We start from the raw sequence: 27,058 nt of genomic DNA, 5'->3' as shown, positions 1-27,058 counted from the left end.
TGAACTAGCGGTCCGCCCCGGCTTCGCCCGTGGTACATATTTACGTTTTCTCTACATAAAAACCATCCTCGTACTTCAAGGAATATAATAAAAAAAGAATTATCGAAATCGGTTCAGCCGTTCTCGAGTTATGCGCTTACCAACACATTTTGCGATTCATTTTTATATATAAGATGTTCTTTTATTTCGAATGTCTCTTCGATACGTCTACTAGCGACATCTAGTTTAGTTGTCAATATAGTTGTTTTATAAAAGCGCCATCTATTTGTTAGAGTTTGTGTTTAAAGTTTGGTGCTTGCTTGTAAATTGAAAAACTGTATTTTTTTAAGTTTGCTAATGAGCGTTTTCAAAAAAAAGTGTACCATGGCTGAATTTATGGATAAATTTTAAATGTTGCATTTTTAATAAAATTTTGATTTAGAAATTTTAAATATACATCATAGTAAGTGAAATTATATTTAATTGCTTGCAGATTAATTTGTTTTACGAGAAATCATTAAAATAAATTGGGACTGTGAAAAAAAGTGTCAGTTTTGCGACAGTCATCAATGCTCATATAACTATTAACTACGAAGAAAGACGCAAAATATTTTGATTGTGTTACGAAGATTATAACATACATTATTTAAAAAATAGAAAATTGAAGTCGACAAATAATTAAAATTCCTATTAAACTAGCTTTAAGTTCTGTTTTGCCACAGCTGATGCCAAAGTAGCCGTTACTTTTACGATACTTAATACATTTCGATTAAAATCGGCAAAGTGATTATTTTATTTCGGAACAGTTAAACCATTTTCAATATTGAAATCAAATTATTTGTGTCCCTTATAATAAAAAAATGTAAAAACTAAAATTTTTCTTGTCGCAAAACGGGGGACTGTCGCAAAACCGATAGACCATTTTTTATAAGGCTAGGTTTATATTGAATCCAATTAACATGGTTAAAATAAAACCGAGAATACGTTTACAAAAATTTTATTTTAGTCTCATAAAAAAAATACACCAACACACAGTTTGACACAGTATCAATTTTAGGGTAAAACTCAGAGTTACACTACCTACACCTTTTAACTTTCCATACATGTATCACATATTATGTATTCAGGGTATACCTGCTGACCAACGCATTCATTGCAATACCATTTTTTGCAAATTAAACATGTCCTTTTTGGTCCCGAGATTAGTGAAACCTAAAAATATGAAAAAATTATAAAAATTATGAAGAATATTACAATGACAATCTAGACTTGGCTTTATGCTGCAGTTTTGCGACTTTTCTTGTCAGCCTATAGGTCACGAAGCAAAATGTTGCAAAACTGACGTGACGTTTTCTTTTCAGTTTTTAGTCAAAATTATATTCTGACGAAAAAATGTGCCTACACTGATTATCAAATGTAAATAACGGTTAATGAATATATTGCTCATCTTCTGAAAGTATTTAAACGATGTTTACTTACCTGTATCAAGTAATAATATGTCTCAAACCAGACAGTAGAAATTGCAACGGCCGTTGCACACACAAAACACGTCTGTTTTACTCGAACTGTATTTGAAAATAAGCTTTTTTAAATTGGCGGACGGTGAAAGTAAACGATAATTTTGCCATTTATAAAATTCAAATAGTAATCTAAAATTTGTAAGTGGCATTATTAGCCGTGATAAACCCGACATGTCCGGTCGGTACCACTTTTTAAGATATTTTTGGAAATCAAATTGCTTTTAAACGATTATAAGGCCTTAATTATGAACTACATGCGACGATTCGCAAATAAATGTACTTTTAGACGACACTAAAACTTATGGTACCTTGGTATAAAACTTTTTAGAATCGCTTCTCTAACATCGAAGAACTTGGATGGGGACACGCCAAAAACTGACACTTTAGTTTTAAAAATGATTATTTAAAAAATAGTACGCAATGTTTCCGTGAATTAATTGTTTGCATTTATCAAATTATGATGTATTTAATACTTTTCAAGCATTAAAATAATTAGCCATCATATAAATTTTACTTGTTATTCGACTTGAAACACAGGGGACAGGCCGAAAGTGAGGGGTACACTTTTTTTTGAAAACGCTCTAATGTAGAATGTTTATTATTAACTAATAGTAATATAAAATTTATATTGACTACAAAGAATGAAATTGAAAACATTCCAAAATATTTTTTTTAATATGTCTGTTTTTGTGTGCCTGTAGCTGTGGTAATGTTTAAGAACGCTTAACATTTTTGTATAGGACTTTTTCAGTATAATGGAGGCTTAGGATTACAATTTTATTTTAAACCTTTGTGGGTTCATACATAAAATAATCAAAATGCACAGTTATAGATAATTAATTAAATAAATATTTCAGGACAATTTTCACACACGGCACGATCTGATCCCATACTAAGCTTTCGCTTGTATTGTGGAAACCAGATGGCTGATAAACAAATATATATAATTTTAAATAAATACTTATATAGATAATAGTTATATAATATGTTAATAATTTCATAATTGCAATATAATGATGAATTTCCCAAACATTTCAGGACTCTGACAATTTATGGTGGGACGCGTTCGCGACGGAGTTTTTTGAAGACGACGCGACGCTCACACTCACATTCTGTTTAGAAGATGGGCCCAAAAGATATAGTGAGTTTTTAATTATTTATTATTATTTTTTTAATTAGTTTGAACATTTTTATTGATATGAGAGGTGTGAAAAGCATTTGACCTATACCCCACAATAAGTTAATGATGTCTGAATACTAATCACTACATAGTATAAAACAAAGTCGCTTTCTCTGTCCCTATGTATGCTTAAATCTTTAAAACTATACAACGAATTTTGATCCGGTTTTTTCTAATAGAGTGATGAGGAATGTTTTAGTATATAATTTATTAGGTTTAAGGAAAAGCGGGCCGCGGGCGGAAAGATAGTAAGTATAGTATGTAATAATATAACCGGAAGAGAAGTTTGTGAGGAAAGATGTATGTTTGTTACTCTTTAAGACTAAAACTTCTTAACGGATTTTGATGATACTTAGTGCTGTACATGCTAGAATAATAGTCAAATACATAGTTTAAGACAAAATGGCCGGCCGTCTATTTGTCACTATGTACTATGCATAAAATCTAAAAACTAGGCAACTGATATTGATGCGGTATTTTTAATATCAATAGTGGTACCAGAGGAAGGTTTAAATCTTTCTTTTGCACCTCTAAATACTTAACTAAACAATTTGTTTACTTTTAGACAAAAACTAAGCTAGTAAGCTACAAAATTATGAAAATGCCCGTGGTTTCGTCAACTGAAACCGCGCGGCACAGCTAGTGAATTCTAAAAAACATGCACTAATATAACAATATAATTGTTATGATAACTCATACTAATATACAATTTTCTCAATTCCAGCGATAGGAAGGACACTCATACCGCGATACTTTCGCAGTATATACGAGGGGGGAGTGTCAGAACTGTACTATACAATGCGACAGCCGAAGGAGTCGTTTCACAACACAAGCATCACACTCGACTGCGACCACTGTACGATGGTCACGCATCACGGGAAACCGATGTTCACTAAGGTGGGTTAACATCTACTTATTGGTTATGGTCTCCTGGTACTTCCAACACATTTAAACTATGTAATTCCTACTAAAAAAACCTTTTTAGAATCTAATGGGTGCTTAATATGTTGTCCTGTTACTTAATAGCGAAATAAAGCGAATTAGCCTAGTTATTATTATTTAATTAACAACATGAAAATAAAAAATAAGGCGACACAAAAGTAACACACATATATAATTACGATGGTAACTCAGTACGCACATGGGAATACAATTATTATTAACAACCAATTTGTCAAAAAAAATGTCTTAAAAAATTATAGGCTCGTTAAAAACTTCATTTCAAACACATATGCTTGCGATTCAATACGTTGTTTGAAACAAACTTAAATTATAAAAAAATCTACTTGTTGGCTCATTTCTTCCATTTTGTTATAATTGAAGTACGTAACTTCAAGCATGGACAAGGTCTTTTTAACGTGATAACGTTTTTAAAATCGTTTTAGTCGGGTGACATGTTCAGAAACTTGTGTCACACCAAAACCTCACGAGCGCGATCGCAGGTATAACGAGAGAGAGACGGACCGATCTCCCGTCTCATCTCGAGCGCTGCCACCAATAAGACGTTATTACGTAAACATCTCGATCGTAAACCTACTTTACAAACAACCAATTTTTTTTCATCATAAAATAGCAATAAATCAGTTTTCCAAAAACGTGAAAATGTTTAATTACAACATAAATATTTAATCATTCGCTTAGAAATATGGTTTAACATAATGTTATATCTAATTGCCGTCTAATTAGTTACATGAAATTGTTCCCAAACTCAACAAAATTTTCTACTTCCAGGTGTGCACAGAAGGGCGATTAATCCTGGAATTCACGTTCGACGATTTAATGCGGATCAAATCGTGGCACATGGCGGTTAGAGCACACCGTGAGCTCATACCGCGACAGGCTGTGCACCCCCCGGACCATGCGGCACTCGACCAGCTGGCGAAGAACATCACCCGCCAGGGGATCACTAACTCTACGCTTAACTATTTACGGGTGAGTTTCCTGCAGCAAGAAACATTGATCTACCTTCTGCACGCTTATGGTGTCCTGGTACCCTTCGGTCTACTACTTAGGGATGAGTTTGGTAGAAAGAGTAAAGTAGTAGTTAGTGTCCATCTACATACTATGTTTATGGTATCCTGGTACTCTAACCATGCGGCCCTCGACCAAAATTAACCATGGCTGGTTATTGCGATCATAATATGAATAAATAAATAAATATTTCAGGACAATTTCCACACACGGCACGATCTGATACTAAGCTTTCGCTTGTGTTATGGGAACCAGATGGCTGATAAACATACATATTATATAATTTTAAATAAATATGTACTTATATAGATATTATGTAACACCCAGACACAGAGCAATCATCTATGTTCATCACACAAATATTTGCCCGGGTGGGAATCGAACCCACAACCTCTAGCTTGGAAGACAGGGCCACCAAGCCAACCGGTCAGTCAGAATTTGCGAGTCAGTTTAATTCACGGCGTAAGAAATAAGAGGTCATTATATGACTGATATCTACTATTCCTGTTTTTATTCATTGAATTAATTTCCTTTTAAAATATTTCAGTTATGCGTAATCCTGGAGCCGATGCAGGAACTAATGTCTCGACACAAGGCGTATGCGTTATCCCCAAGAGATTGTCTCAAGACGACGCTCTTCCAAAAGTGGCAGAGGATGGTGGCGCCGCCTGGTGAGTTATTATATATAATATCTTCACAATTTTTTTTTTTTGGATTAAAAAATAAATAGCAACTATGGAGTTTCTTGCCGATTCTTGTCCATAGATACTGCTTTCCGAATCGGTGGTAAATGTTAAAAATATGTTATGAGCAGTTAATATTGGTGGGTGGGTGTACTCAGAGGGCCCACCGGAACATTTAAAAATTCCACATTTGCTAAGGTTGCGCTCAAATTGTCAGATTAGCGAAATTGGAACCTATTATATTGTAATTAACACCCTAACCTAAATCCCCATACCTAAATCTGACGTGCTCACTGCTCAAGTAATGCTACTTTAATTTTTGATCCATTCTTCATAGCCGAACGAAATCACCACTTAAATCATCTAACGTTTATTTTATAGGGACGCGACGTCCAAGAGCATGTAAAATATCAATATCTAACGAACTGTTATTTCTATGCCACTTTTTAAAGTGAAACTTTTATTACATCGTCTCAAACTGTTTGGTCTGTGTAGCGCATGTCGCGTGTATCGTCAGTAGGTATACCTACTCGGCAGCCGACCGTCACGCGACATGCGCTACACAAAGCAGTGTTCGGAACCGTTCGAACAGTTTCACTTTTACCGTGGTTTCATAAAACCACACAACTTTTTTTTATTTTTCAAGTTTTTAAAAATTAAAAATCGTATTCCCAACGCTAAAAGTGGAAACATTATAGGACTTATTTTCTAGTTATCGTCTACTATACCAATTCTAATGGGTTCGTGTGAGGCTCGAGTAAATCCACATTAATTAACATCGTGGGCTTCTATTACAATGTACACAAATTATTATTTAACTACATATTCATCATATCATATCATATAATATAATATAAACAGAATCGCAGCGGCCAGCAAGCAAACGACGCAAGCGCAAGGGCAGCGCGGGCGCGAACGCAGCTCCGCCCGCGCCCGCCAAGAAGAGATCGCCCGGACCCAACTTCAGTTTAGCCTCACAGGTGCGTATAGTTTAGGGATAAAAGAGTAAAAAAAAGACGGGTTGCACTCCGGGAGTGCCGGCAGAAGTGAAAACTTGATTATTAACGTTGAGCATGTTTCATATCCATCCGTCTTACGCTTTTTCGATCAGGTCACGTGTCCTGACGCGAGTTTAAGATTTTATACCTATTACAGAAAAAGTGCTCAACGCCGCTAAAGAAGTTTTCACTTCAATAATGATTTGCTACAGTTAGATCTATGACCGCCTCCTTGGTATAGTGGTTGACGCGTGAGCGAGCACCGAGGAGTCCTAGGTTCTATTCCCGGTGGAGACGAACAAAAATGTCTCTCAGGCTGATCACCTACTTGTCTCTAAAAAAAATCGATCGATGTGATAATTAAACTTGAATTTAGTAATAAATAAATAATTACACCATTCCATTCTTAAATATTGAAGAAAAAAAAGAGATTTAGTATTCTATGTTTCTATCATTCTATTATTATATATTTAGTATTATAGTTAAAGAGACTTGTATGCAATACAAAAGACTTCGTAACAAACAAACATACGCGTCATACATCCATCCTCACAAACTTTTCGCATTTATAATATTCGTAGTATATGATAAACATGTATCATAATCAAACATATTGTTCCAGGACGTAATGGTGGTCGGCGAACCCTCCCTCATGGGGGGTGAGTTCGGCGACGAAGACGAACGGCTGATAACCAGACTCGAGAACACACAATACGAGGGGGACGGGGTGGAGTGGAGCAACCCACCCCCCGCCTCCCCCGCCAAGACACCCCCCGGCAACCACTGACACCCAGCCCTCGGATATGTCGATATAAATAAATAAATATAGGCCTTTACGGATACTCAAGTGTTTTATTGCGCTTTTTGTCCCAAAAAATGAAAAAATCCAGATTTTTTTGTCATTTTTCTATGATAAATTGGTGTGTACATAATAAAAACACTTAAAAAGGAGTTAAAATGTGAAAATAATACGATTTTTTGTCTTTTTTCATTGATAAAATGTTGTGTACATAGTAATAATACTTAAAAACTACAATGAGAGGTATAACACACAATACGAGGGGGACGGGGTGGAGTGGAGCAACCCGCCCCCCGCCTCCCCCGCCAAGACACCCCCCGGCAACCACTGACACCCAGCCCTCGGATATGTCGATATAAATAAATAAATATAGGCCTTTACGGATACACAAGTGTTTTATTGCGTTTTTTTTTTAAATGTAAACAATCCAGATTTTTTATCATTTTTCAATGATAAAATGGTCTGTACATAATAAAAACACCTAAAAAGGAGTTAAAATGTGAAAATAATACGATTTTTTTGTCATGTTTCATTGATAAAATGGTGTGTACATAGTAAAAATACTATAAGATGTATAACACACAACACGAGGGGGACGAGGTGGAGTGGAGCAACCCGCTCCCCGCCTCCCCCGGCATCCACTGACACCCAGCCCTCGGATATGTCGATATAAATAAATAAATATAGGCCTTTACGGATACTCACGTGTTTTATTGAACTTTGTCCCAAAAAATGATTAAAATCCAGGTTTTTTTGTCATTTTTTATGATATATTTGTGTGTACATACAAACTCATGAAATTTTTGTATTGTTACCGGTCCTTGATATGTTTATTTATTTTATTTATTATTCATTTATTTACTAAACCATTAAAAATACACTTAAAATCTAAAATAACATTATATGTGTACAAAAGAATATAATCTGCCCATTTAAAATGGAGTCTAATCTCTCTAAACGAATCCGTTACATACAAACATATAGGTGAAGCTAATATAAGCGTGATAATAACTAAATAAGGAAATAAACATTCAGACAGAATCAGAGCTGTTGATAGGTTACATATTATGGTTACATAGAAATTTCAAGATAGTAATTTATATCGATATTCTTTGTGATATTCCTAGTTGTTTATCCATAGAAAACTTGGAGAATAATCACAGGTCATTTAACCTGCCTAAGACCTACGGGAAAATACAGTCTAACTTTGTAGTTTGAAAGTAATTTGAAGGGAAAGTACTTTGAATACGGTAGATAGAAAGTTTATTCAAATAACATTTGGCCCTATTTTTTAAAAGAAAGATATACTGTATTCAATGATTTCTAGAAATTCACTTGCCATTCCCGGGAGTCGAACCGAAAAAAATCTGTAAAAATTCATTACGAGCACCTCGCGGCTTTTTTGTGTAAGTACCCATATCAGTTTTATTAATAGTAAAAACACTGGTGCGTAGCGTAGATATAACATACACATAGGATCTACTTTTTTATTCATCCGAATCCATGATCCGAATATATAAACTGCATAATTTTTATTTAAAAATTTTTTAATTTTTATTTAAAAATTTCAACATACAATCTAAGAAAATTATGAACGCGACCATTTTACTTAATCATCTGACATTTGTCCACACGTCATCGCTGATGTTACAGAGTGTGTTCCAACACGACATCTTAAAACCATGATGCATAAAAGTTTCTTCTTAGCAAGAACGTTTAAAAAATATTTTAGTATTTATTTAGATTAACTAGAGTAGTTTATAGATAGTTCTAGGCTTATCGTCTAAAATGAAATAATTTTTCAATTAATATAAATAATTGAAACTTGATGCCCTTCACTTTTGACGTTTACTGTTTACCACAATTAGAACGCACCGCACATTTCATTACGCTACGTGGAGGGCAGTACAACCACTGCTCCGGTTTTAATCGAATTTTTGTTAGAAAATTAACTCAAAAGACTGCAAAATGGTCACAAAATATTTGTTCACAATTCTGGCTATTGCCGCCAGCTCAACTTTAGCGCAAAGCTGCCAAAATCCCCAAGTAGAAGCCGCTTCTTTCACAAGTTTGGATGCGACGGTGGTAACACAAATAGCTTATATCACAGAATTTACGCTGAAATGTGATAATCCCCTGCCAGAAAACTACGCTTTATACGCCGAAGTTGATGGAAAATCTTTGACTGCAGCTCGTATCGGCGAAAACAAATATCAGGTTAGTAAAAATTTTGTCTGATTGTATCGCAAGTTCAGAATAGAAAGTTAACAATTTCGTCAATTTCTGGTTACCGTCTTTCGGTTTTTATAGTTTTTGAATCGCTCTTAGCAAAAATAATCGATCGAAGGTATTAGAAAGTTATTATTATTCATTGTTTTAAACAAATAACAATACAGTCACTTGAATTCGTAAAAAATCTTTCGTAAGTTTTGCAGGTACTGTATATTAAATCATGTTTTAAATATTAATAGAATAGCTATTGTATATTCAGTTGACTGTTTATAATATAAGTAACAACTTTTACTTATTATACAACTTTTACTTAGATAGATTTCTGGCTATTACACTTTCTCGTAATAAAACGTCATAAAATGTATTGCTTATATTTATATTATTACTAGCTATCTAATTGATTCGTGATAAAGATTACTGAGAAGTAAATAATGTTTTGCTTGGTCAGGTCACAGATGGTTGATCACCTACTTATATGAAAAACGATTTGTGAAACAGATTTACAATGTATACCCAATTTATTTATTTAGAATTAAAAAAAAATTCTGACCTATTATATAAAATTTTTGGATTTTTAACTGAATTAACAGAATTGGACCACATCTTCGCTTTAACTTTCTATAACACGAACACACAATGCATGTATTGTAATTGTTAAGCTAGTAATTTCCATATAGAAAACATAATAAGATTAACGAAACCATAGTATAATCAATACAATTTTCATATATCAATTGCATTTTCCAGGTATCGTGGACAGAAGAGCCCTCCAAGGCTCGTGCGGGAGTCCACGAGATCCACATCATGGATGAGGAGGGCTTCGCGTCCCTCCGTCGCGCGAGACGCAGCGACCCCGCCGCTAGCGTCGCTCCTCTGTTGGCTATACAGTTGAACCACCCGGGAAGTGAGTATAGATTGTAGCAAGTGTATTGAAAAATAAATACTTCTAAAATTATTATCGCATATGGCATAGTCAAAGAAAATCCTGCATATTTCCCGTTCCCATGGTATTTCCGGGATAAAACCTATCCTATGTCCTTTCTCGGGTATCTTGTTACTTTTGTGACTATTATTAACAACTAAAAATTGTTCTATTACACAAAAAATGAAGCCAATTCAAAGTTTTTACTACCAGAATAATTGCAGAAAGACGCAAGTTCTTCTGCTTTGTGATCGAAATTTTTCTATTCTAAAAGAAATCTCATTTTCACTAGTAATTCTATATATCTAACCTTTTATAATTTATTCAAAAATTGTTATTTTAATTTTTTATTATTATTTTCAAGGTTACTCTGGTCCCTGGGTGAACTCGGAAGTCCTCGCTACAGTGCTGTCCGTTGTCGTCGCCTACACAGCACTCCGTAACAAGGGAAACATTTTAGCGTAATTGTTAATTATTTGTAGATAATAAATTTCTAATTTATGTACATGTTGTTTTTTTTTTACACCATGTAATTTGAAAGTTTTTATGATATTTTTCTGATTGTTATTCTGGGTTAAACCAAAAATGAAAAAAATATTTAATTTTAAATATTTAATCAATATTTTCTAAATCAGTAAAGTATCAATATACAACAATAATTTCAAACCAGTGTAAATTGCATATAAAAATTATTTCATTTCTATTTCTCAAGTAACCTAAAAAAAAGTGATAATGAAGTGAGATTCAAACATTATCTTTTCAACTGTAGAAATCTAATAAAAAATGATTACTAAATTAAAACTGGATTTAAAAATTAATAAATAAAAGACCAAATTATTGATTTACAATTTATTTAACAGGCAACTCATCCCCCCAGTTACTCGATCTAGCACATCTATACGTAGTTTGATCAAATTTACTTTTCGAAAATATAATTTCCTTCAATTCTCCTTCTTTCGTACATAATCTACAAATAGTATGCCCAGATCGTACTAAAGGAGCCCTAACAATTCTTGGCCATTGGGGATCGTTAGCTGGCCGTTCACCTTTCCTTAATATAACGTAACTAAAAAGTTCGCCAAACAATTCAACTTTCGTCGGATAACCCAAGGTTTCGTATTTCATCAGAAAATTGCACGGAGTCTTTTGTTCGAGGAACCGCGGACAGATTTGGTCGTTGGGACAGGGAGCAAAAACGTGTCCCTTGTTTTGTTCTTCCGTTATGCTTAGAACAAATTCTCTAGCTTCATTGACTACTCGGAAACCAGCGTTCGTCCCTTGTTCAATTAAAATGAGAAAGTCTTCCGTTTTATTCCACAGCTTCTGTATAGTTTCTAATCGGCTTTTCATACTTGGCAGTTCAAAGAATGAGAATGCTGATAACACTATATTGTACTTAATATCTGATGATGCGGGAAGGAACTGTCGTTGAAAGTAAGCCTTGTAGGGCATTTCTACATTATCTTTACCATGACAAAGTAACAATCTGGCCAAGTCGTTCATATGTATCGAAGTGTCTACAGTAAAATATTCGAAGATATCGCCAGGCCATACGGTGTTTACGGCCCAGGTCCCTGTACCTACGCCGGAGCCGAAGTCGAAGAAGCTTCTAGGCTTATAGTCTGGTAGTTTTCGTTTTATTTCATCTAAAACTCTTAATAGGACAGCATATTCAGGCGCGGCTCTGGCTAATAAATACTGTAAGCAAGTAGGCTTGTCGTATGAAATATTACCCCAAGAATACACGTTTTTCTTCAATATATTGAACACTTTGCTTTGAATATGTTTATCGTGTTTGTATTTTTCGTCTTCAGTCAACTCTTGGTTGTCTAGGTTCAGTTTGGTGTAATAATTTTCAGAAACACTATTGTAGATTTTCGCAGTTTTTTCTTGAATTTCTCCGTCTTCCGGTGGTAGATGTCGCGAGTTTAAGTAATTGGCTAATTTTTCACTTTCTTCTAAGTACATTTTGGCACCATTATCGTCTAAAACAATTTTAATTGCTTTTTGAATTACAGGAGGTATTGTGGCCACTTTGACTTTGGTTCTTCCAGGGTGGTTTCGCGGCTTATATTGTTTTGATTCAAAACCATCTCTGATATTTGCATCAATTTCTACTTTTGTTGCATAATTAGCGTAAAACGCGGATAACTGCGAATATCTTAACCTTCTAAACATTTTTATTATTGTTTACTTATCATAACCTCGAAATCGGAAATACTGGATTTGACGTTTGGAAATTAAATACCGGCAAATGTCAGCTGGGATTTGACAGTATATTTTTTTTAATTCCAGATAAATAAAGGCTCATAGATATCACATAGATAGAAATCTTTTAGGAAGACAAAACAATTTTATAATCCTTTTCAGTATTTGTTACTATACTTTCGATCTTTTCCTTTTTTATGACATAAATTTATTATATTTATACTTTTTATTACTAATTAGTAATTATTACCAAAATAATGGAAAATTGAATGTATTTAATTAACCTTTTAAACAATTTTAGCTGGGTTGTAAAATAAAGATATTCTTTACCTTTAATGTAAGTATACTTAGAAACATTAATTCAGTTTACAACTATTATGAAATAAAACCACTGCATTTAACTAAACCATTTACTAAACAAATATCACTATAAATAAATAACAAATAAACTTATTTCCCTAGTTTCGCCTGCATTTCTTCTTGTTTGTGTTTTGTTATACAATCTCTGAAATCATTTACTTCTGTCTGACATTGCCTCCAGTCTTTGGTAGTTGCTATACATTCCTGAAAACAAAAACATACATATAAAAAACTAGCGGTGCCCTGCGGTTTTACCCGCATTACTCCGCTCCTGTTGGTCTTAGCGTGATGATATATAGCTATAGCCTTCCTCGATAAATGGGCTATCTAACACCGAAAGAATTTTTCAAATCGGACCAGTAGTTCCTGAGATTAGGACATTCAAACAAACAAACTCTTCAGCTCTATACTAATAGTAAAGATTGATTTATTTTATTTTCTTTACACCTATAGGTAAATTAAATAAGTGATGGAAGCATGAAAAGAAAACAGAATTTAGTTTTCATACTTCATGACAAATTATATTACTGAAATCTTGCTTGATTTTTTGGTTGGTTGTTTGTTTTTATTTATCAGAAATCCATATTATGATTAAGTTTATCCCAAATTTGAGCAGCAGCACACAAACTGAATTCTATTGAAATATTTACTCAGAAATTAGAATACTAAAGATTGTAATAAGTAATAACATTATGTACCAGTTGAGTATTCCAACACTTTATCAGTTACAACACCTTTTCATCTAAATCACTTTTTTAACTTATTAGGAAATTAAATTAATAATAAATAACCATATTCAAAATAAATGATATTTGTCCAGTAAATGAAAAGAAGGGCTAAATCATCCTCTATGTTAACATTTCGTATGTTCAAACAATTTTATATCCTTTTTTTTAAGTGGGGAAATCTTCCAAAGATACCCATGACTCCCGGGGAAGGAGCCGTGGGTTATGTCGGATTCTTACCGACTAAAACTCCACTGTGTTCCGTCGAGCCGCTTTAATGATGGGGCCGCGGGTATTGGTTGGAATTCTTTCGCGACAACAATGTTGAATATTAACCGAAAGAAATGTACTATATCAATAACTAAAGAGTTAATGAATTAGGATATAATTAATTGGTCATAATAAGAGCCTTCACTTATAATTTGACTTCATTTCACAATTATAGTGTAAGGAAAACTAAATAATAATTTACCTGAACTTTATAATGTAAATCTAGACAACCAGCCTTCTTCAACATGGTTTCCACGGGGTCATCTTCATTATCGATCTTTTCGCGTGGTTTTATCGTCATTATAAATTTCTTAGAAGTAGTAATTTAATTCAATTTCCTCTATATTTACAAAACATAACCTTACAACTGTTCAGCAACAATTTTTTTTTATTTGACATCTGACAGGTGACATTTTATTTTTTATTTATTTTTGTAATGGCAACATACAGCCACTTAATGGACCCTCTTCACAATGGCCAAAGTTAGGCGAGTTGAGGCAATCACGATAGTGGAGGGTACCTAAAAGTTTAATTGGCCGTCATTTTTGATGCTTATCCATAACTTCTTCAACGTAGCGACGGTGCGATTATATGGTATGATTTCTGCTGCTGATAATAGTGGCTAGAGAAGGATTTACCTAGATTACTTTTTAGTTTTTACCACGATGAAACATCTCATATCTATTAGAATTTTGAATCTGTTTGACCACGCCAGTTGGAAAGCCGTCGCACCGGCCGCGGAAAGCTATTACGATTTAACCCATTGACCACCGAGCGGCCCGATCGGGCCGAGACACAATAGATTTTCTATTGTGTCTGTGATCCGAGGACTGACGGATTAAATCAGTACAATCCTTAAACATTGTAAAGAAAAGGAAGAGGAACATATCATATCGCCAAGAAACGTCTACACCACTGAGAAAGCTTAGCCGTTTGCAGGCTGCAGCATGGTCGGTGGGTTCAAGGAGGCGACGTTGATATCTCACTACTTCTCGTTTACCTATTTTTTTTTGGTAAATGTTGAAATTCCCGGAACTTACGGCGCATTTTTTAAACACTACTGCGACGGCCGCGGCAGCGCCATCTGAAACATATATCCCTTTTTTATACACAGTAATTTCGTATTATAATTAATAAATAATGAGTATTATAATAATTAATTAATGTGTATAAAAAGTGTTCATTTAATTACTAAGTATTCATTGTCTCTACCGTCTCTACACACATATTAAGGTCAATGTTTCACATGACACATTCATAAATTCGTTATCACAAAAAGGGCTTGCATAAATTATGTATGACTATGCAGTTTCTACAGTGTTTTAAGTTTTCCCCTTTTTGACTAACTGTGAAAACCTAATTTTATAGACAATTCGTATTATTTTGAAATGTTTCAAAGACAAGGTTTATAAAATAACTAGCTGCTCCGCGCGGTTTCACCCCCCGTAGCTCCACTCCTGTTGGCCGTAGAGTGATGTTATATAGCCTATAAACCTTCCTCGATAAATGGGCTATCAAACACCGAAAGAATTTTTCAAATCGAACCAGTAGTTCCCGAGATTAGCGCGTTCAAACAAACAAACAAACTCTTCAGCTTAATAATATTAGTAAAATAATATTTTTTCCTAATTTGGCTTGAACACTAATAAGATATTTGTGTCCCTGTAGTAGGAACAAATAGAACGATTAAATAAATATCTGTTACGGTATCTATACTAATATTATAAAGCTGAAGAGTTTGTTTGTTTGTTTGTTTGTTTGAACGCACTAATCTCGGGAACTACTGGTCCGATTTGAAAAATTCTTTCGGTGTTAGATAGCCCATTTATCGAGGAAGGTTATAGGCTATATTTCATCACGCTACGGGCAACAGGAGTGGAGCCACGGGGGTGAAACCGCGCGGAGCAGCTACTAGCTAGTACCGTATAAAGCATAAAATAATATTATGTGGCTATGTTCACTGAAAAGCTTATGTACCATCGGGAAGGTCACCAAAGTCTCTACTGTCATAACATAAAATGATGCATACAATACAAATAGTTGCACCCTTACTGGGCTTCCAAAAAAGGTAAATTACTAAACTTATAATACCTATTTATAAAAGCTGTTTTATTCGCACACATTCTACGCGGCTAAAAATAATCTTAGCTCTTTGTCTTGTACTCTCGGTGACTAAAGCATTATAGAGACAAAATAATTTATTAAATTAAACAGAAGGTTTTATTTTGAAGATTAGTACAAAATATATCACAAATAATAATTTTTCTATTTGTCACAATTTTTAATATTGTAATATCGAGTTTTCTGTAATAAAAAGATTTTAAAGAGCACTTAAAGACCCCTATCTTACGTTATCATATGTTTAATGTTTACAATATCTTTTGAAGAGTCTATATAATAATATAATATATTGCACGCCTCATAAGCGAAGCGTTGAGGTGGGTACTACTGTCACTTCGCGCAAAACATCTGATTTTTCAAACTTAAAATGTCTTTATGTATCATACATTGCACTTGTAAGATAATACATACACACACATATTAAGAAAAAACACTATTTTTAACGTTCATGATATTTTTGATGTCATTTTTGTAATTTAAACTAGTTAAAAAACAGTTTAAAAAAGTTCTGTCTTGGACGTCCGTGTGTCTGTATGTGCGGATCCTTTTTCTTGTTAACACGATAGCGACCGAAATACTTTACTAATCGAGTCTTTTTTTTTCTCTTACGCTTGAGTATGCTCAGGAATAGAACCCTTTCATTTTTCAGGGTCTGATTCGATGTGGTTTAATTGTTATTAAATAAACAAAAATAATAATTAATAAATATTTATTAAAAAAAAATTATGAGGCGTGCACTTTTGGATTTTCCAAATTATTTTTTATTATGAATCTTTGTCTTGTAATTATCTGTCTTTAGACTGAGCTAAAAACTAACAAGAAACTCGACACCTTGATACATTTATGGAAATGTAAACATAATTAATCTAGTAAAGGTGCATAGTGTTATATTCGATAGATTATAAGTGACTAAGCAGTGACGTAATCTCATTGGCCCATATAGTAATATATTATCTGTACTAATGTATTTCTCGTATTTCTCAATAATTATCACTATCTAAATGTTAAAAATTTGGAATTAAAGCGTACAATCTTTGATATAAGTGATTTATTTTATTCTGCATTTCGTTACACTCGACGTGATTGTAATATAAATACACAGTATAAATATGTTTTATATAAATATATTATGCTTATATGCCTATTAAACGTATGTGTGAAGCATATGGGTGTAAGTATATAGGGGTCTCATTTTTGAAAGCGATATCTTCCAGGCAAACCACTTTCTTCATCCTTTTAATATATATGTAATTTAATATTAATGTTAAATAGTAAATTTTGATGCTCTTTTTATATTGTTAATTTTTATTCGTAAATGATTTTAGATTTATGTTTTTACCAAAGGTTTTTATTTATTATGACGTAGAATTTACTATTGAATAATACGAGTGTTTACGTGTAAGTTTTCTTTAAATACCATATCTATAAGGGAAGGAAAATTATCCATCATTCGAAGTACGTAGTCTAACAGTGTAATAATTTATTATAAAACTGAATACACTTTTGCGCGCGACTATACGCTGAATCGTAAAACATGCATACGTCACAAACACCGTTAGGTCTTAATACAATAATTTGTAGTGTTCAGTGTTCGCGGTTTGCTTGCCAGACAACGTTGGCGTGCTCAATCATGAAATACTGTGTTGTCTTGTTGATGTTGATAAAAATCGTGAACGAAGTGTATGGAGGTAAGTTTTTTTTTTAATTATCTGTATTTTTTTTACGCGCGCATCCTATCCAGCCAGTGGCCAGTGACGTATGGATTTTGACAGTGGAGAAAGCGCGCGTTTTTTTGCAGGCCAGGAAGTCAGGACAAAGCTTTTATATTTTCATAATTAATAAATATTGCGTACCTATTTATAATTACTGTATTATATAAGTAACTTAATAATTATGAATAATTCCATTTTATTTGATAATGCTTGCATGTTAAAATATTTGGAAAAAAAATACGGTTAAGTCATGGGTTAAGTAGATATTTAATTAAAAATAATTGTTATTTAAATGTTATTTAATCAGGGTCTTATAATTAAACGATGGCTTTGAATTAAAAAAGAGAAATTATTTCCACTATTTGTTTTTCCTTGTATACTTTTTTGTGTAGGTATAGAACCTTGTTCCGTCGTTTGTTTCAGTTACAAAGATTAACCGATTTTAATGCAATTTTGGATTTATTTCATAAAATGTTATTAATATTATTTTAAATTTATATTATATATAGTTACTTACTGTTAATAAGTTATATAACGTGTAATTAAAAAGTTGTTTATTATGTAAATTAGATATTGTTCATATTATTGTAGAAGTTAACGAAATCAAATATTTAGGAGTCATTATTGATTCCAAACTTTCCTGGGAACCTCAGATAAATACACTGTCCTCCAGGATTAGAAAGCTTATACACATATTTAAAAAATTACGTTCAGTTGCCGATGCCCATACAATAAAACTAGTTTACAAAGCACTCTGCGAATCCATTATTTCTTATTGCATTTCAGTCTGGGGAGGCGGTGGTCTCACCCTGATGCTTAAAATTGAGCGCGCTCAACGGGCAATACTCAAAGTTGCTTACAAGAAACCTTTTCGGTACGCTACTTCTGCACTATACGCCGACGCAAAAGTTCTGTCAGTCCGTCAACTTTACATTCTGGCTACTGCACAAAAGTTTCACAAAATGTCAAAGCAAACCTTTGCACCAATATCAAGAGCCCCAAGACGAGTCAATTTCACGCTTCCGAAATGTAATACCTATTTTGTCAAACGTTTTTATAGTTATAGGGGCCCTTTCCTCTACAATAAGTTTATTAAAAGATTAAATGTAAATATAGTAAATGCATCAATATATATTTTTAAAAAGAAATTAGAACAATTTTTACTTAACTTAAATTATAGTGAAACTGAAGCTTTGCTTGTCAGTGAAAAATAAAACACACACACACACACACACACACACACACACACACACACACACACACACTCACACACACACACGCACACTCACTCACTCATACACTGGAGTTTGTTAAGTATTTTATTTTTGTTTCTTTATAAGTACTTCTTACACTGCAATGTATAATAATTAATAGTCTTAAATTAAAAAAAAAAAAAAAAAAAAATCAAAATATATTTCTGTAACAACGGAAGAGACTAGTTTCCCACAACACAGGGGATCCTAGTGTGGGGACTAGTGCATCTCTATTACGTGCCCGTTATTTTAATATGCAATTTTTACTGTATTCAAACTTATTGTACTACACTGTGTTATGAAACAAATAAATGATTTTTATTTTTATTATCAATACAAATGTCAATACAAAATAATAGAACATCGTATACCACATAAGGTAATAATATCTATTAAGGGCTTGGTCTAGTAGTGCAAACAAATGCATCCTGTCATCCTATATGTAAATAATACAAATGTACTAAGGGAAAGTTGCTCCACTTAATTTTTAAAAATTAAATCATTCGTATGCATAATTTAATATTCGTAATAAGTACCAAAAATGACAATTTGAAACAATTTTCGTGAAAATTACACCGGGTGATTTTTTTTATCAGTACACAATATTTGCGAATACTTTCTATTGATATCTTCAACTTCATGTTTATATAACTGATCAACTTTTACAAAGAAATTTGGACGAAATATAAAAAAAAAATAAGCTTTCCATACAAAATGCAGAACTCTATACATTTTTTTCGACCTAAGTTTCTTAGTGAAAGTTATTCAGTTTAACTAATAAAACGGACAAACAAATTATGTATATAATAAAAAAAATGTAATGTTTGTGTTAAATGAAAACAAAAGATATTTATTTCTGACTAGCTTCCGCCCGCGACTCCGTCCGCGCGGATGTCAGTCTTCGCGTCTTCTACAGATTTATTATATTATACTCTGTCCATTATATTATTTGCTTTTTGACAGCTTCACGCCTATGAAGGATTGTATTGTCTATGTTAAAATGTCATACAAATAATTATCGTTCTTCATGGACAGGTCCCGCCCACTTAGTGATGTCTACACAGAATTATTCAATGATGGGTCGATAGATTATAATAATCGATAGAAATACTCTGTAAAATATATCCGATACAGAAAAACTCTTCTATTATGTTATATAATTTAAACGTAAAGACAACCAAATTGTAAGATAGAAACCAATAAATAATAAAATATTAGTTTAGTTTAGTTTTAACATACAATGCATAGATATGTGGTCTTATTATTACATATCTTATTAGTACGTTTACGTTGTAATTATTATTTACGTACCTGATTCGAATTATGATAATATTTTGAATTTATAATTGAAATGGTATCACAATCGATAATCTTTTGAACATCACTTCTGGTATCACCCGTCGAGCTGTCAAAAAGCAATTCTTATAGTGGACAGACTATATGTGTAATATATAGATTTATTGACGACGCGGTTGGCGCAGTGGTAAAGTAACTACCTACTGAGCCCACGGTCCCGGGTTCGATCCCCGGTCAGGGCAAATATTTGTGTGATGAACTCAATTATTTGTTCTTGGGTCTGGGTGTTATTATCTATATATGTATTTATTAAATATTATATTTATCGTCGCCTAGTACCCACAACACAAGCCTTAATTGAGCTTACTGTGGGACTAGGTCGATTTGTGTAATAATGTCCTATAATATTTATTTATTTATTTATATTGATAAACCTAATAAATTTTTTGCTAGCATTCTGATGCTTTATCGGTTGCACTGGATTTATCTCTTTTTTTTCAATCGCTTGAATGATATAGGATGGGTCCTTGATGGGCATCGAATGCTGAAGTCTCGAATCAATCAATTCTGACAGTAGGCAATTTATGTAAAATCTTGATAATGGTCCATCATTTTATTTTGCCTAAACGTTACATACTTTTTTATATATTCTATTTTTAACGAATTATTCACTCCAGTCCAAACAGCAAATAAGCAGACTTCTGCTTCTGCAACGTTTAATTGTCCCTGAATTTAGAAAAAATAGTCATGATTCTTATCTATGACAAAAGTGTTATTTTTTGCATTGTATTTCAAATATTAAATTTTTTTTAACCGCATCTTCCGCATTCATGTCTTTTGCCGGAATTAGACATTTAACTTCTACTAGTCCCATTTTCCCTTTTTGATATGGGAGTGTATAAAGTAAATTTTTTAGATATTTCTCGTTATACTTTTAAAAAGTTATTATTGTCATTTTGCTCATTAGGTAAAGTAATTTCGATATCAGTTTTAAGTTTTTTGATACCTGCAATAATAACGTCATAATCGCCTGCACATACTTATCGATTACACCCTGTATACAATCCACCATCCACATTCATAATGTTTTCCTGTCCTCCTCTCCTTTACGCTGTTCACCGATACATTTGAAATGAGTAAATCTGCTACCTCTGAAGGATGTTTCATTGTGATCAGCAAATTTTCACCACTGTTGTCGATTATTTGTTTTTCATTTTTAATCAGCAATTCGGAATCATCAGTTTTGTTTTTTGCAGATTGGTGATGTACCCTAACAATACGTCGAAAAGGGAAAGCATCAACGAATTATCGTTTTCGTCCTCTTTTTTTATTCTTCGCGTCTCTGTTACTTCTGTTTGTTTAGTTCTCAACACCCACTGAATTTTCTATGTTATTGTGATCTTCCATTACATCTGAGTTTTGATGATGTGATGATAATCCATTCGTTTTAATATTGGTACTTAGAGTTGGTAGACTAAACTAGAAATGGCGGACTAAATTTGTCAGCGCGTCTGTAAGATCAGAATATAAAACCAACATCCTGTATTTAAGTTACAAAATTAATAATCAAACAACATGCCGCTACGTTGAAAATGACTAGAAGAAAAAATTAAAACACCTCGGATCAATTTTGGAGTAAACAAATCATTTTCCCCGTATGGGGATTTCCCCGGATGAACTTGGGAAGTTCAAGTTCTCAATACAAGTTTATATTATATTTCGTATTTCTCAAACCAAAAATAAACATTTTTGGTACTTCAAAAAAATTATATTATAAGAAAATTTATGAGCTTACTTTAGTTTTAAAGAAATATACATCCCTTTACTGACACCCCGTAAAATAAAGAAATTGTTGCCAATCACCTTTGCAATCTATTTGGTGTCATTAACTTTATGTTCGAAGATAATTTTTTTTCTAGTATGTAGTTACACGCGTATTTTTTTCGTTTATTTTTCATATCGAAATCAAATGTTTAAAAATACGAATATTTGCACAAAACTAAGATAAAAATAATCAATTAACAAAAATATTAAATTTAATGAAGTAGAGCAACTTTCACTTCGGTATAAAGGAAAATCGAGCGTAGAGCACACGTCAGAACGCTCCGGCCCAAGGAGCGCGACTAAAGAAATTCGCTAGGATTTTTCCTAATTATTTTAAATATTTTTTTAATATTTAAAGAATTATCAAAATTCAAAAAAAATGTTTTTTAAAGGATTAATACTCATTGGTCTTCAACCAACTCGAATAAATTAATGGAAAAAATAACTTTTAGCAGTATTTATCAATAGATTTTGTAAGGCAAAAAATGGGAAATTTAATGAATTTATAACGTTCTAATTAAGAAAATCATAAGTTTTTCGGCAATTGTATTCAGCAGTTTTTAATAAAGACTATATAAGGATAATAATGCGCTGATCAGATTGTGTAAATTGTAATCGGTTGCAACGTAGTGAGTGCACAAACTTAGCTCGAAATGTCTTTGGGGGAAAGAGACTTATCTTGAAGGCCTGATTAAAGTAACATAAAGTAACTTTATAAATGTGAAAAAATTCACGCGCATTGCGTATATAACACTTATTGATAAACAAGAAAAAAAAAATTCAGTTTATCATTTCATTAGCCGGGAAAAAATTGTCAAATAACTTGTTGAAAACGCAATTTTGCTAGACTGCAGCCTTAAGTATAGTTTTGTTATAATGATAAATAATAATATGACGCATATTCATGAAATAATGTGTATTATGTTATACTAGGTTTTCGCTCGCGGCTTCGTCCGCGTTTTCAAAGAAAAACCCGCATTGTTCCCGTTCCCGTGGGATTTCCGGGATAAAAACTATCCTATGTGTTAATCCAAGTTATATGTGTATGTGTGCTAAATTTCATTGTAATTAGTTCAGTAGTATTTGCGTAGGATGCATACTTTCTTCGAAATGACTTCACTAATATTTGTGTAGATGGAATATTTTATTTGTAAGCAATGACCGCCTCCTTGGTACAATGGTTGACGCGTGCGCATAGCACCGAGGGGTCCTGGGTTCGATTCCCGGTAGAGACGAAGAAAAAAAATGTCTCGGTCTGGCAGGACACAGAAGGCTGATCACCTATAACTTGTCCCTAAAGAAAGTCGATCAGTGAAACAGATGTATATAATGCATCTGCCCCTTACCCCACTAGGGGATATGGGACTTCACTATAAGCAATGATAATATTAATTCATGCAGAGAAATTAATAAATAATATCAATGTTTGATAAAAATATGAAATAGATAATGCCTATGTCATAGAAGAAATTAAATATGACCGTATTTTGTTGTTTTTATCTCAGGTCAAACCAGCTTATTTTATAAATGCCTTGTCATAGTTAAACAATAATCAACGAATTATAAGGGAAGAATAAGCTCTTAAAATTACGTTATTACATTGTTAGATTATTACAGTGCATTTACATTAAACGAACATAGAGCTAAAGTTAGAGCAAGACTTTCTGCAAGAGCATTCTTTCGTGATCTTTTAGTGTAAACAAACTCGTATTCAGTGTTGTTCATGAGAACATTGCATAATGCATAGGCCATAGTATAGAATCTTTTCGAACGCACTAAGAACAACGAAAGAATGCTCTACGCCAGTTTACACTGAAATAATTTGAGATTGTTGTAAGTAAATGCACCGTTAGATTTGAAACCTAAATAATAAAATAGATTACTTAACTCCTTTGTAATTTATAAATGATTAACTAAGTAAGTATAGTCTTTAAAAAAAACAATAATATAAATTATAATTATTAGTTATATGTATTTAAATAAAGTTTTATTATACAGGGTGTCCCACTGTTGGTATACTAAGCTCAAAGGAAGTTATAGATTTGATACGCTGAGTACGTAAAAAATACTTAAAAAATTCCAGACCCATTTTTTTTTCAAATAGATGAATTCTTAAAAGTCTATGGGTACACCCATGACAAGAAACCCGCCCAACTTTACCACCAGCACGTGAGCTATCGTTTAAGATTATGTTTTCATAGACAAAATGCTCACATTAGAGAAGCGGTATATGACGGCTGCCCGAAGCTAGAGAAGAAAACATGGATTTTCAGGAAAAATTTAGCAAAAAAATTTTGACGTAATTTTGTTGTTTAAGTATTTTTTACGTGATCAGTGTATGCAAAACTACTAGTTCCTTCGCGCTTAGTATACCAATAGTGGGACACCCTGTATATGAATTAATTTACGAAATAAGACATTATTATTGTTCAACTATTAATAAAATAATTACATTATTCCAGGTTGTACTTTATCATTAAAAAATGATTTCTCAACGCCATCGCCAGTTTATTTATTAAAAAACAAATTTTTGGCGCCAAACACACAGTCGGGTGACATTTTGCTGCGTCGTTTCGAAACTTTGCAAGTCGCCTGTCCGGGACGCAAAATATCCATTGTTTTGGGAAATACAACAACGGATTTTGATTTATTGGTAAGTTAAAAATAATAGACTACAGGCCCATGTTGAAAAAATTATGGGTCATTTGACCCACCACCTGACCTATCTAGAATGATATAAGAGCATAAAATAATAAGATTCAGCACTATGACGTCACTTGTAAGCTGTCCACCTGAGTGCAGATGAGAATTCGAAGGTTCAGGTAGAGATTTTCTCCCCTTGTCTCCATGATTTTTGTACGGCGTTGCGGAATAATGGCTTAAAAGCAGTATAGAAATAGTATGACACAGATGCCGTACAAAAATGGTGGTCCACAAAGTCGGAATTTATTTTTATTTTTCGACAGTTACCGGGGTAAATTTGGTCATTTAATTTTGTACGGCATCTGTGTCATACTATTTCTATACTACTTTTAATCAATTATTCCGCAACGCCGTACAAAAATCATGGAGACAAGGGGAGAAAATCTCTACCTCAACCTTCGAATTCTCATCTGCACTCAGGTGGACAGCTTACAAGTGACGTCATAGTGCTGAATCTTATTATTTTATGCTCTTATATCGTTCTAGATAGGTCAGGTGGTGGGTCAAATGACCCATAATTTTTTCAACACGGGCCTGTAGTCTATAAATAAAATGGAATATACCTACACTTTACAATATATTTTTTTAATAATTTAGTTTCAATTATTCACTACGTTTTTATAAAATTTAGTTCTACCTAGTTATTGATACCTGGTATATTCATACTTAATTTATTAGTAAGGAGATGATACCTAATAAAAATATTCCCTAACTCTACGTTATAAAATATGTTTCTTTTCACTTAATAATTATTTATTAAAGTGAAACTTTTATTACATCGTCTCAAACTTTTTGGTCTGTGTAGCGCATGTCGCGTGTATCGCGGCTGCCGAGTAGGTATACCTACTCGGCAGCCGACCGTCACGCGACATGCGCTACAGTGCTGAGTGCGCTACACAAAGCAGTGTTCGGAACCGTTCGAACAGTTTCACTTTTACCGTGGTTTCATAAAACCACACAACATTTTTACTTATAAAATGATATATTAGTTACTTGTTTGAATTTCCAAAAAATGTAAAATATTATAATTGACTACTCGAATAATTAATACAGTAAAATATTCACAAAAATCAATATAATGTTTAAATAGTTTTAAATTATTAATTTCAGAACGTAAAATGTGTGTCGGACAAATTATTTAGATCCCGCGAGATAGATTGGATTGGAGAAATAAAAGATATCAAATGCACAGGGCCGCCGTGGTTCAGTGAAGATGAAACTAATAGATATTGCCATGGAAGGAACAAGATTTACAGGTAGATAAGTGATAATTTTTAGGGTTACATATACAAAGGGTAAAAAAGGAGCACTAATCCGCAAATATATATTACTAGCTGCGCCCCGCGGTTTTACCAGCGTGGCTCCGGTCCTGTTGGTCTTAGCGTGATGATATATGGCCTATGGCACAGATTAGATACTACCTATGGGCTATGGCCTTTCTCGATACATGGGCTATCTAACACCTAAAAACTTTTTCAAATCGGACATAGTTCTTGAGATTAGCGCGTTCAAACAAACAAACAAACAATTTTTATAATATATTAAGTATAGATACAAGTAAAATAAAAAAGTGTAAATAGGTTACCAACACAACATTCGATCGACCAAAAACGGCACACACGCACACAATTCTCAAACTCTTGAAAGTAAGATGGCATCTCACCATCCCATGTGATCAGCGATTTATCGAGAATTTATAATCATAATTAGTGAAATAAGTTACATTTGAGTCTTATAAATAATTCGTTATGGAAAATAGGTATTTTGATAACGCAACAATTCTAATGTATTTAGAGTTTTCAGTAGGTAGCTGCTTAAGGAGCTGACTTAACGCAAACAAACAAGGAGTTGTGTATTTTTTAATCGCGTATAATATTAGGTTGATTAAAAAGTTATTGCACTCGATAGTCGATACCTAAATAAATACATCGCAAAATTATTAAAACTTTTAAAAAGTAATAGTTAAATTGTTTTAATTGTTTACGATAATCTCATTTTAAAGAAACTATAGATAGGTTGCATTTTTCTACATGAAAAATGAAATAGGTACCTACAACTTCTTCGCAGTTTACGGTCATAATAAGTTTGACAGAAAATTGCAAAAGAATATCTCAAGAAGCTTATATCTAATACACTGGAGATTTCAGTATGAACATTAACTTGTAACAAGAAAATATGACATGGAATGACGCCTGTATGTTTTTTTATCCCTTTCACACCAACTTGGCAAGTTAGGTGTGATGTGTGTGTGTGTGTGTGTGATTCGACGTATTCCTGTAGTTGCATATACCTAGTAAATTAA

At 33.1% G+C, this 27,058-nt stretch overlaps 5 protein-coding genes across 15 annotated transcripts in view; 3 read left to right on the top strand and 2 right to left on the bottom strand.

Annotated features, from left to right (window-relative positions):
• The window catches only part of LOC149475973 (LIM domain-binding protein 2-like), a 54,099-nt gene extending 46,926 nt beyond the window's left edge, over window positions 1-7,173 (top strand). For all 11 annotated transcript variants that reach the window (XM_089713045.1, XM_089713046.1, XM_089713053.1 and 8 more), the window contains exons 4-9: window positions 2,538-2,640; window positions 3,404-3,576; window positions 4,411-4,611; window positions 5,198-5,321; window positions 6,195-6,313; window positions 6,954-7,173. In XM_089713045.1, the coding sequence (XP_089569171.1) occupies window positions 2,538-2,640; window positions 3,404-3,576; window positions 4,411-4,611; window positions 5,198-5,321; window positions 6,195-6,313; window positions 6,954-7,118 (885 nt within the window). In that variant the 3' untranslated portion in view covers window positions 7,119-7,173. The remainder of the gene's footprint in view (window positions 1-2,537; window positions 2,641-3,403; window positions 3,577-4,410; window positions 4,612-5,197; window positions 5,322-6,194; window positions 6,314-6,953) is intronic.
• Window positions 7,174-9,000: 1,827 nt separating this feature from the next.
• Window positions 9,001-10,789, top strand: Tapdelta (Translocon-associated protein delta). The gene is made up of 3 exons (XM_089713117.1): window positions 9,001-9,347; window positions 10,110-10,266; window positions 10,649-10,789. The coding sequence occupies exons 1-3, from the start codon at window positions 9,099-9,101 to the stop codon at window positions 10,747-10,749; spliced, it is 507 nt and encodes a 168-aa protein (XP_089569243.1). The 5' UTR covers window positions 9,001-9,098; the 3' UTR covers window positions 10,750-10,789.
• Window positions 10,790-11,108: 319 nt separating this feature from the next.
• LOC149475971 (ribosome assembly protein METTL17, mitochondrial) lies at window positions 11,109-12,515 on the bottom strand. Its single transcript, XM_089713166.1, has one exon. The coding sequence runs from the start codon at window positions 12,460-12,462 to the stop codon at window positions 11,134-11,136; it is 1,329 nt and encodes a 442-aa protein (XP_089569292.1). The 5' UTR covers window positions 12,463-12,515; the 3' UTR covers window positions 11,109-11,133.
• Window positions 12,516-12,888: 373 nt separating this feature from the next.
• On the bottom strand, window positions 12,889-14,322 carry LOC149475970 (uncharacterized). The gene is made up of 2 exons (XM_089713180.1): window positions 14,050-14,322; window positions 12,889-13,056 (listed from the first exon to the last, which is right to left on the bottom strand). Exons 1-2 carry the CDS (start codon window positions 14,146-14,148, stop codon window positions 12,943-12,945), a joined length of 213 nt encoding a protein of 70 aa, XP_089569306.1. The 5' UTR covers window positions 14,149-14,322; the 3' UTR covers window positions 12,889-12,942.
• A 3,223-nt stretch (window positions 14,323-17,545) lies between these two features.
• LOC149475969 (salivary endonuclease-like) overlaps window positions 17,546-27,058 on the top strand; it is a 28,580-nt gene continuing 19,067 nt past the window's right edge. Inside the window, exons 1-3 of the mRNA XM_089713065.1 lie at window positions 17,546-17,656; window positions 24,516-24,706; window positions 25,867-26,012. Of these exons, the coding sequence (XP_089569191.1) occupies window positions 17,599-17,656; window positions 24,516-24,706; window positions 25,867-26,012 (395 nt within the window). The 5' untranslated portion in view covers window positions 17,546-17,598. The remainder of the gene's footprint in view (window positions 17,657-24,515; window positions 24,707-25,866; window positions 26,013-27,058) is intronic.

This window comes from Colias philodice, chromosome 29 (assembly GCF_061535455.1).
Source record: "Colias philodice isolate Cphi_HAF_F1 chromosome 29, ilColPhil1 Martin Lab GWU primary, whole genome shotgun sequence".
In the NCBI taxonomy this organism is placed as follows: domain Eukaryota; kingdom Metazoa; phylum Arthropoda; class Insecta; order Lepidoptera; family Pieridae; genus Colias; species Colias philodice.
Note: the sequence above shows the minus strand (reverse complement) of the source record. Positions and strands in the feature narration are given on the sequence as shown.

Coding starts and splice junctions, on each gene's coding strand:
- Tapdelta (XM_089713117.1), top strand. CDS start 9,099: ATGGTCACAAAATATTTGTTCACAATTCTGGCTATTGCCGCCAGCTCA. Junction 9,348..10,109: donor TCGGCGAAAACAAATATCAG/GTTAGTAAAAAT, acceptor TGCATTTTCCAG/GTATCGTGGACAGAAGAGCC. Junction 10,267..10,648: donor ACAGTTGAACCACCCGGGAA/GTGAGTATAGAT, acceptor ATTATTTTCAAG/GTTACTCTGGTCCCTGGGTG.
- LOC149475970 (XM_089713180.1), bottom strand. CDS start 14,148: ATGACGATAAAACCACGCGAAAAGATCGATAATGAAGATGACCCCGTG. Junction 13,057..14,049: donor ATTTACATTATAAAGTTCAG/GTAAATTATTAT, acceptor TTTTGTTTTCAG/GAATGTATAGCAACTACCAA.
- LOC149475971 (XM_089713166.1), bottom strand. CDS start 12,462: ATGTTTAGAAGGTTAAGATATTCGCAGTTATCCGCGTTTTACGCTAAT.